General features: G+C 38.2%; 5 protein-coding genes across 5 annotated transcripts in view; 2 read left to right on the forward strand and 3 right to left on the reverse strand.

The window, feature by feature from the left end:
* On the forward strand, positions 1196–5929 carry LOC104736335 (serine carboxypeptidase-like 34). The gene is made up of 10 exons (XM_010456301.2): positions 1196–1660; positions 3440–3550; positions 3698–3793; positions 3878–3970; positions 4104–4192; positions 4298–4615; positions 4703–4839; positions 5066–5158; positions 5257–5362; positions 5456–5929. Exons 1-10 carry the CDS (start codon positions 1348–1350, stop codon positions 5603–5605), a joined length of 1506 nt encoding a protein of 501 aa, XP_010454603.1. The 5' UTR covers positions 1196–1347; the 3' UTR covers positions 5606–5929.
* On the reverse strand, positions 5990–6379 carry LOC104738125 (nicotinamidase 2-like). The gene has a single exon (XM_019234544.1). The coding sequence runs from the start codon at positions 6377–6379 to the stop codon at positions 5990–5992; it is 390 nt and encodes a 129-aa protein (XP_019090089.1).
* On the reverse strand, positions 6423–7264 carry LOC104736337 (nicotinamidase 2-like). Its single transcript, XM_010456303.1, has one exon. It carries the CDS (start codon positions 7247–7249, stop codon positions 6527–6529), a length of 723 nt encoding a protein of 240 aa, XP_010454605.1. The 5' UTR covers positions 7250–7264; the 3' UTR covers positions 6423–6526.
* On the reverse strand, positions 7233–9090 carry LOC104736336. Its single transcript, XM_010456302.2, has 4 exons — positions 8672–9090; positions 8330–8586; positions 8058–8241; positions 7233–7972 (listed from the first exon to the last, which is right to left on the reverse strand). Exons 1-4 carry the CDS (start codon positions 9011–9013, stop codon positions 7346–7348), a joined length of 1410 nt encoding a protein of 469 aa, XP_010454604.1. The 5' UTR covers positions 9014–9090; the 3' UTR covers positions 7233–7345.
* Positions 9278–9670, forward strand: part of LOC104736338 (succinate--CoA ligase [ADP-forming] subunit alpha-2, mitochondrial) — a 2313-nt gene continuing 1920 nt past the window's right edge. The window contains exon 1 of the mRNA XM_010456304.2: positions 9278–9557. Within this exon, the coding sequence (XP_010454606.1) occupies positions 9306–9557 (252 nt within the window). The 5' untranslated portion in view covers positions 9278–9305. The remainder of the gene's footprint in view (positions 9558–9670) is intronic.

A 9670-nucleotide genomic window follows, 5' to 3' on the forward strand; every position in this document is an offset into this window, starting at 1 on the left:
GATACACATGTATGACGTATATAAACAGAAACTGAATCTTTTATTACGCAACCAAAGCCGTAACATTCTGTTTTGTTAGATGACAGGTATTTACTTTGCACATACATCACCATTCCCACATTATAAAAAAAATATGTTATGTAGATCGATCGTTGCTAATTTCAAGGGGAGAGAGAGAGAGAAGTAAAACAGTGTTTGGTCAAAATCTCTCTAATCTTATGAACCGTCACTATCGTTAGCTTCTCCTCTGCTTTTTTTTGGATCCTTCTATTCCAATCCATTGACCAATCACTTCATTATCTCTAATTTTCTTAACATTTTTTTAATATATATTATCTTCTTCTTTTTGTGTTTATTATATCAATCATAAAATTTATACTCGCTCAGAAACGATACTATTTGGAACCATATCACAAGTTGCGTCTGTGTATATATAGGTATTTTCTATTTATATATCTAGTCTAACCAAAAAAGAGNGGGGGGGGGGGGGGGGGGGGGGGGAGGGGAGGAACATGAGAGAGAGAGAAGTAAAACAGTGTTTGGTCAAAATCTCTCTAATCTTATGAACCGTCACTATCGTTAGCTTCTCCTCTGCTTTTTATTTGGATCCTTCTATTCCAATCCATTGACCAATCACTTCATTATCTCTAATTTTCTCAACATTTTTTAATATATATTATATCAATCATAAAATTTATACTCGCTCAGGAACGATATTATTTGGAACCATATCACAATTGCGTCTTGTATATATAGGTATTTTCTATTATATATATCTAGTCTAACAAAAAAGGATAATTTGCCCATTAAAAAGGAAACTCAATTTCCAACAAACCTTTCTATTTTTATAAAAGAAATTGCTACTATTGTTAATAATATCAATTTTGATTTTTTTGTACGTCTTCCGTCTTATGAAAATGGTTACAACGCAATATGAACTATCATAAAATTCCGAATAGAAACGATATTAAAGACAGTGCACAAGTTGCGTATGTAGATATTATATTTCACCTCCAATGTAAAACAAAAAAAGAAATGCATACAAATAAGGGAAACTCAGATTTTAACAAACTTTTATATATATATATATATATATATATAAAACAGTCAAACAGAAAGTGCATATTATCATTAATTAAAAAGAAGAAAAATTGAAATCTTCTTACTTTATCAAGATTTTGATTTTTTTTTATGTGTCTTATCTTATGAATATGGTTACCACCCAGTGAGACTACAGAGTGTTCTTATCTGTCTCTAATACATTCTCTCTTTCTCTCTCTCTCTCTCACCACATTATATAAGATTACACAGTCACTTCACAATTTCCACAATAATAATAAAAAAGAAATGGGTTCTCATAGTGTTGTGTTCTCTGTTCTTGTCCTCTTTCTTGTGTCCTCTCTTCTTAGCTCATCATCATCATCAGCAGAAAAGCTGTGCAGTGACAACGACGGCGACAATGGTTGTTTCCGGTCTAGGGTTTTGGCGGCACAACGAGCTGATCGAGTCAAGGAGCTTCCGGGACAGCCGCCGGTGAAATTCCGGCAATACGCCGGTTATGTAACGGTTAATGAAACACATGGAAGAGCATTGTTCTATTGGTTCTTTGAAGCAACTCATAATCCAAGCAAAAAGCCTCTCCTTCTTTGGCTCAATGGAGGTAAAACTAAACTAAACTCACATCCACTCATTCTATCTTCTATATACGTCTCTCGGTTAATCGTGTAGGTTACTTAGTGTTAAAAACTCATAGTGAAAGTATTAAAAACCCACACCAAGAAAAATATAATAAGGTTAAGGTGTATCATGCTTCGTGTGCATTTCATCTACTCGATATTGATTTCGAAATCCCTCTGTTATGTAATTTCATTTCGATAGACATACTGCTTGACCAAAGATTTTAGACAAAGGCTGATTGTTTGTCTGATGTAAAACGTTTTTTTCGAATAAATTTTACATTTTATTCAAAAAAAAAAATATTAATTTCGAAATAAATATTTGATCCTTGCCCAACCTATATATTCGCATTTTAGTTTTGAATTTAGAAACTTTCATAAGTTTTTTTTCTGTGGTAACGAGTTTTCTTGACCAAGACCTCCCAAAAAATAGGAAATATGTTAACTTAGCTTTTAAATTTACAACCTTGTGTTTGGTGAAAGTGAACTTTATATATCCGTGACATCGATCAGTATAGGGATTTTATTAGACTATTACTATTTAATAGACAAAACTATGTATCAGATAATTAGATTTATCTCTGATTGTTTTAGATGAAGAAATACACATACTTTTTTTAATGAGTGTATATATATAATGTAAAATAATTTTTAACGTGGGAATAAAATAACCCAAAAAGAAATAGGAATGTATGTAGTCCTTTTTGTATGCATGGAGACAAAAAAAGGTAACCGGGGAGAATATTAGGTGAACCTTCCTAATAGTAAGATGTATCTCATTTGGCAGCATGTCAAAATCAAAGAAACGTATGTGTGGTTAGTAGTTATCATCATCACCATCATGATGAATTTTGGTTTTGAATTGGTTAAACTTCAATGAATTTTGGAAGCTTGTAATGATTCCACATGCTTGTTACATGATCCTATATTTGCTAGCCTTTTTCTTCTAGACTCATTTCGCTATATATTATTAATAATTACATTTCCCTTTATAGATTAACAAAAAAAAAAGGAGGAATTTACTTTATAACGAATTTTGCTTTCATTTCTTCACGATGCTTCATTATGCATCCATCTATACGATATTTGCTATCCAAACGTTTCATCATGCTCTGTTTTTCTATGTTTAGAAAATTTTCTTCATATATAACCAAGGTAAGAAATCCAAATTTGGATGAAAAAAGTTCATAAAACATTTAATACATTAGTTGATTTCATATGCATGTGATGAATTCATGGATATAACATTTATGTCGACGTTATATATATACATGTTTCTCCATATATTTAGGCTTTTATATAGGCTCCCGTGGGCGCATGCCCCTTTACTTTACTACTAAGGCACAGTGACACAAAAGTTATGCATCTATATACTATTATCTACCTATCAAGAAAAGTCAATTCCATGAAACTTAGAAACGGTCCTTCGGTCCATAATTCATAATTATTCCAAAACATTACACATGGTCCATGCACGTACGCTCGCCCTAAAAGTTTCTCGAGTTTGTTTTTATTTGTGTGTTTCTTCATAAAGGCAAGTTTATCATTATAAGCAACAAACCATCTTAAATTTAATGGACCCTATATGCAATAATAATTGTGAATAAGAAAGTAACATACATAGAGTGAAGGACTAGGCCTACTATAACTTGACTTAAGTTAAATTTGGTGGTTCCGAATAATACAAAATAATGTATAGTAAAATATGTTTTAATTAGCTATAGTAAATTAATACGATACGATGGTGAAAACTGTAAATACAGGACCGGGATGTTCATCAGTCGGATTTGGAGCATCAGAAGAACTCGGACCATTCTTCCCTCAAAATTCCAGTCAGCCTAACCTCAAGCTGAATCCATACAGCTGGAACAAAGGTAGACTAGCTAGAAATCCATAAAGGACCATAGCTACATCGCAAAATTCAAATTTTCTCATTACCAAATTTTTTATTTATTTATTTTACCTTTTGTCAAAGATTTATCATTACAAATTGAATTAATACTTTGGGATATGATATGTAGCGGCGAATTTGTTATTCTTGGAATCGCCGGTTGGAGTTGGTTTCTCCTACTCTAACACAAGCCGTGATATAAGTCAACTCGGTGACACTGTCACAGGTACCATATAGTACTAGTTTTACTAATGGACTTGTTTTGCTTGTAATTAATAAGTAATTTAAAGATTGTGTAATGATTAACCAGCGAGTGACTCGCACAACTTCCTCGTCAACTGGTTCAAGAGATTCCCTCAGTACAAGTCACACGACTTTTTCATCGCCGGAGAAAGCTACGCCGGTAAATTAATTATTTTTAAAGTTAGAAATTCACCACGACATCGTTTCTACATATGTGATTATTACACAAAAAAAAAAACAAAAAAACAAAAAAAACATTGAATTATATATGTGTTTTGCATGGAATTAATTAGGCCATTACGTTCCTCAACTTTCGGAGCTCATCTACAATCAAAACAAGATTGCGTCCAAGAAAGATTTCATTAATCTCAAGGGTTTAATGGTCAGTGATTATCTTAAACCAATCAATAATTAAGTAGTAGAGGTAATTAATATCTAGTGGTATTGGTTGAGGAGGTGATGATGAATTTGATAATTGTATATACAGATAGGAAACGCGTTGCTGGACGACGAAACTGATCAAAAGGGGATGATAGATTACGCGTATGATCACGCGGTGATATCAGATGCACTGTACGAGAAAGTGAACCAACACTGCGATTTCAAACTAGAACATGTGTCTAAGGAATGCAATGCGGCTTTAGATGAGTATTTTGATGTTTACAAGATCCTTGACATGTACAGTCTCTACTCTCCCAAGTGTGTGCCCACCTCCACCAACTCCTCTACTTCCCATTCAGTGGCCGGAACTCGCCCCCTACCCGCTGCTCGGAACACCTTCCGACCCCGTCTCATCTCTCAAAATGTAAATATATTTCATCTTTTTCACTAGAAAAATATTATTTCGTAACTGGATTTGACTAACCGGTTAAAGTTGATTCTATATATACAGGAGGGATGGAGGAGGATGGCGGCAGGGTATGACCCATGTCTATCGGAGTATACAGAAAAGTATATGAACAGGAGAGATGTTCAGGAGGCACTTCACGCTAATGTCACCAACATCCCTTACCCTTGGACTCATTGCAGGTAATGTGTTACGATGTTTGGTTTTTCATACAATAATATAAGAAAATAGCACATATAGTTTTGGTTTAATTGAATCATTGTACTACTCTTCAGTTCAGTTTAAGAATTGTCACACCTACATATTAATGCTACTCTTCACTATCATAGTTTAAGAAGAGTATAAATGATTGGTAAACCATGTTCAAAGCTAAACTAAACCAATGCATGGTTTGCTATGTATGTGCAGCGACACTATCTCATTTTGGTCTGACGCTCCCGCTTCTATGCTTCCTACCTTAAGAAAACTTGTTTCAGCAGGATTACGCGTATGGGTTTTCAGGTATATAACACACATTAACACCTACTCCTTGGCATTTTTTGATGTAAAAAGTTTAAACACAAGCCATAACCGGTTTAAATATTGTTTGGTAAAAAAAGTGGGGATACAGACGGACGAATCCCTGTGACAGCAACCAGATACTCGTTAAAGAAGCTTGGTCTTAAGATAGTTCAAGACTGGACACCTTGGTACACCAAACTACAGGTTTGGTTCCAAATCACAAACTTTGAAATTTCTTCCGAGTAAGCTAGTGTGTGATTGACTCTAGAAATAATTTTTCTTTCATTTGCCGGTTAGGTCGGCGGGTGGACGGTGGAATACGATGGGTTAACGTATGTGACGATAAGAGGAGCCGGACACCAAGTTCCAACATTCAAACCTAGAGAAGCTCTTCAGCTCGTTCATCATTTCCTAGGCAATAAGAAACTTCCTACTTTTCCTTTTTGATATTTTCTCTAGCCCCAAAGATTTGATTATCTCTACATAATTCTTAAGAAACAAAAATAAAAAACAGATTTGACCAAAAGAAGCCATTAGAATTGTATATATGGCTTATCACGTTTTACATTTTGTTGTCCTCGTTATACACTATAGTCATCAAAACCACACAAATTTAGAGAAGCTACTTTAATTAGAAAGGTGGGAAATATATATTAACAAAGAACCTATGTAAGTGTATCATTGTTTATTAAAGTATTCAACTACACAACAGAACTATTGTTATGAAGCGCTTCACGAGACTACACTAGACCACAGCCATGCGGGCGAAAACACAACAGAACTATACTTAAAAACAGAACTACAACAAAAGGTGTTGTTATCATTAATCAACTACTGAGTAGGCAGACCTCGCTGGAGTTCATCGCAATCGACGAGATAAGCGAAGCCATAAGCGAGATTCATCAGCGTAGCCTCGTGAAGCTCTTTATTAACCGTCGCAGTCGCGTCCGTAGAGAAAAAAACTCTATATCCCCTAACGAACGCGTCACGAGCCGTTGTCTCACAGCACAGGTTCGTCATCACTCCAACCACGATCACCTCCTTCACCCCGATCTTTTCCAGCTTTTCCTGTAGCCGCGTGTTGTGAAACGCGCTGTACGTGCTCTTCTCCACGATCTCGTCTGGTTTGGTGAGTACTATTTGGGAGTGTAACTCCGGGATGATCTCGGAATCCGAGGTTCCGTCGAGGACTAGATCCTCGTCCCACCACTCTCCGAGCATGCCGTGGTCGGTTGGGGACTTGTGGTTGTGGCGCGTNCACGGACAACACAAACTTAGGCTTATAAGCCTTATCACAAAAACCCCTAAACCTTATCTCAAATTAGAGACTTATCCTCAATATACGTAGACGTAGTTATCATTTATCAACTACTGAGTAGACAGACCTCGCCGGAGTTCATCGCAGTCGACGAGATAAGCGAATCCATAAGCGAGATTCATCAGCGTAGCCTCGTGAAGCTCTTTATTAACCGTCGCAGTCGCGTCCGTAGAGAAAAAAACTCTATATCCCCTAACGAACGCGTCACGAGCCGTTGTCTCACAGCACAGGTTCGTCATCACTCCAACCACGATCACCTCCTTCACCCCGATCTTTTCCAGCTTTTCCTGTAGCCGCGTGTTGTGAAACGCGCTGTACGTGCTCTTCTCCACGATCTCGTCTGGTTTGGTGAGTACTATTTGGGAGTGTAACTCCGGGATGATCTCGGAATCCGAGGTTCCGTCGAGGACTAGATCCTCGTCCCACCACTCTCCGAGCATGCCGTGGTCGGTCGGGGACTTGTGGTTGTGGCGCGTGAAGAAGACAGGGATCGAAGCTCGTCGGCATAAGTCGATGGTGGTGAGAGCTTTGTTGAGGATGGTTTTGGCCATTGAGGAGAAGTGATTCTGCATGTCAATGACGAGAAGAGCTGCGTTTTTTGGATTTGGAACTCGCTTTCGTGTCTCGACTTTCTCGATGATAATGACGCCATTTTTGGCGGTGGAGAAGATGAAGATGAAGCTCTTTGATCGGTGGAGATATATTTGAACGAAATGATTGGGCCTAACAGAATATAAAGTGGGCCTAGCCCATGTATGATGTTCATCAGGCATTGTATAATCATTACGGTTCTGTTACATTTGTAGGTGAACAAGTACATGACATGGTCTAATGAGTGATATTGCTGTACATTACTATATCTATCAAGCCTATGCATCTTTATCTTCTAGCTTGGATTGGACAGCTTCCACAAGTTGGAGAAACATTGCTCCAATGAAGTACCAAGTGACTCCTGCTAATAGAAGCTGCTGCCATGGGCTGTTAACTATGGATAGAGCAAGCGAGCCGCCGATATGATCGTTGAGCTCAGAGGCGGCTTTGTAACTTGCTTGATACTGAATCAAGAATACTGCTACTATGGCTGTCCCAAGTGGGAACTTCTGTATCTTGAACTGTCTTCTATATTCTCTTCTACTAGTTGGTTTCTCTTCTAATGGAGTTTTCTTTTGAGTACTCACTCGAGGAATCGAGCTAGCCTTGGAATTGTTGTTGTTTTCAGTTGAGGGAAGAGCTGCGTTTGATGGAGTCCAGTAATCTTCTCCAAGCATGTAAGCTGGTTCTTTTGGTTTGCTTTTGCCGCTCTGTTCTGCTTTTTTCATTGCTGCCACAACATCTTGAAGCTTTCTGATATCTGGATCAACCGATTTTTTTCGTTTGGTAATAGTTAGACTCATGTTTGAATCTGGACTCAATGGTTTCGTGTACGGTGATGATCTCCAGTATAGCCAATTGGAGATAGACCTAATTGCCTCTATTGCACTTATTCTTACGTCTGTCTGCAAAAGCATCCCAAAACAACTACTTGGTATCTGCCAGGGTAAGTTTATTATAACTTGGCTTTATTGACTATGCATAACTCACCTGGGAGCGCTCTTTTGTTTTTCTGCTCATAGTTTTGGCGTATCTTTCCTGAAACTTCTTGACATCAACAAATATATTGGAGACACGTTCCCCAACGGTGTTTCCAACCCCAATCCTCACGTTGCCTCGTGGTTGCTTTGACATAAGAAACTCCAATGGAGCAAGGTCAGATCTCTCCACTATTCTGCACATTTCATACAGAATCATACTTTCCATAAAGGGAATAGAAATTGAAACCAAACTATATCTACAGATACTAGTTATGTGCTCACGAAATGCAGTCTACTGGGCAAGCTTCGATGGCTTCTATGATTTTGGATTCAGGATCAGCCCATTGAGCAACAACCCTCGCTCGCCCATAAGCCGTTTCGATGGCAAAAGTTTTCTCAGCACATAAAGCACACTTCAAGCAACCAACGCACTTAACCTCATCCACAAACGTAGCTCGTTGCTCAGTTTCTGAACCACACCAAACCGAGTAGATCGGTTTCCCTGTATAGCCTCTAAGTTCTTCAAGTTTTGCTTGCTCCTACAACAAGAAACAAAAATTCATATATTACTTGGTGTTGTGGTCTTGACAGAGAGACTACAAGATCAAGAACCAATAGACTAACCTTGTCATAGGCGTGGCGTGCGATCGGATCAGAGAGAAGCTGGTAAGCTTCGTTAAGGATGATGGCCATGTCATGACCTGGATCTCCTGCGATATCAGGATGACAACGTTTCTGCAGCGCACGATACGCTGATTTGATCTGAGCAGTATCAGAACCCCGGTCAACACCCAAAAGGTCATAAAGATCAAAGTCTGTGATAGAAGACGATGATGAAGAAGAAGTGGCTCTACACTTGACCTTGAAAGGTGATCTAAAGGTGATGAGCTTCTGAGATGTGGTAGTACATGGCCATGTAGCTGTCGACGGAGGAAGATTCGTCGGAGTAAGAATCGTCGGTGTCATTTTGTTTGTTTCCCTCCTCTGTTTCGTAAGGTGGGAGGAGTTAGAGAGGGTACAAGTTATTGAAAAAATAACCAAAAATAAATAAAAATTTGTAGATTATTTTAAGGCTGAGGATTAGTGAATTATCGAAATGTTTTTTACAATAAGGGAAAAAATATAAAAAAAGTCTCAAATCCAAATGGGCCTTAACATGGATCATTCAATTAGGCCCAAAATCTTTGGCTTCATTCTTCGTCCATAGGGTTCAGTTGAGATCGTAGGTTTAAGAATTGAAGATCATTTTGAAACAGCCATGTCTAGGCAGGTGACGAGACTTCTCGGATCTCTTCGCCGTTGCTCCGGCGGTGGCGGGAGCTCAGAGTTGGTGGTGGTTCCGTCATGCAGCTCTCTCACTTCATTGACTCAGTCTCGCTCCTTCGGTACGACTCATCCGCCTCCTGCGGCTGTCTTTGTCGACAAAAACACACGTGTCATCTGCCAAGGTATCACCGGAAAGAACGGGACCTTCCACACTGAACAAGCCATTGAGTACGGCACCAAAATGGTATTGTACATTTCGAGAATTTCACAACTAATTAAATTATTCAGTGATCACTGTTCTTTGTTTCTATTGCAATTCGGATTCAATTGAAATGGTGTTTGTTTGAAAGAAAGCTT

Source organism: Camelina sativa, chromosome 13 (assembly GCF_000633955.1).
Source record: "Camelina sativa cultivar DH55 chromosome 13, Cs, whole genome shotgun sequence".
Taxonomy (NCBI): domain Eukaryota; kingdom Viridiplantae; phylum Streptophyta; class Magnoliopsida; order Brassicales; family Brassicaceae; genus Camelina; species Camelina sativa.

Excerpts from the sequence above, each read along its gene's own strand:
- LOC104736335 (XM_010456301.2), top strand. The coding sequence starts at position 1,348 with ATGGGTTCTCATAGTGTTGTGTTCTCTGTTCTTGTCCTCTTTCTTGTG. Across the intron at positions 3,971-4,103 it reads CGCCGGAGAAAGCTACGCCG|GCCATTACGTTCCTCAACTT; the intron begins GTAAATTAATTA and ends GGAATTAATTAG. Across the intron at positions 4,193-4,297 it reads TTAATCTCAAGGGTTTAATG|ATAGGAAACGCGTTGCTGGA; the intron begins GTCAGTGATTAT and ends TTGTATATACAG.
- LOC104738125 (XM_019234544.1), bottom strand. The coding sequence starts at position 6,379 with ATGCTCGGAGAGTGGTGGGACGAGGATCTAGTCCTCGACGGAACCTCG.
- LOC104736337 (XM_010456303.1), bottom strand. The coding sequence starts at position 7,249 with ATGCCTGATGAACATCATACATGGGCTAGGCCCACTTTATATTCTGTT.
- LOC104736336 (XM_010456302.2), bottom strand. The coding sequence starts at position 9,013 with ATGACACCGACGATTCTTACTCCGACGAATCTTCCTCCGTCGACAGCT. Across the intron at positions 8,587-8,671 it reads CACGCCACGCCTATGACAAG|GAGCAAGCAAAACTTGAAGA; the intron begins GTTAGTCTATTG and ends TTCTTGTTGTAG. Across the intron at positions 7,973-8,057 it reads AAACAAAAGAGCGCTCCCAG|ACAGACGTAAGAATAAGTGC; the intron begins GTGAGTTATGCA and ends ATGCTTTTGCAG.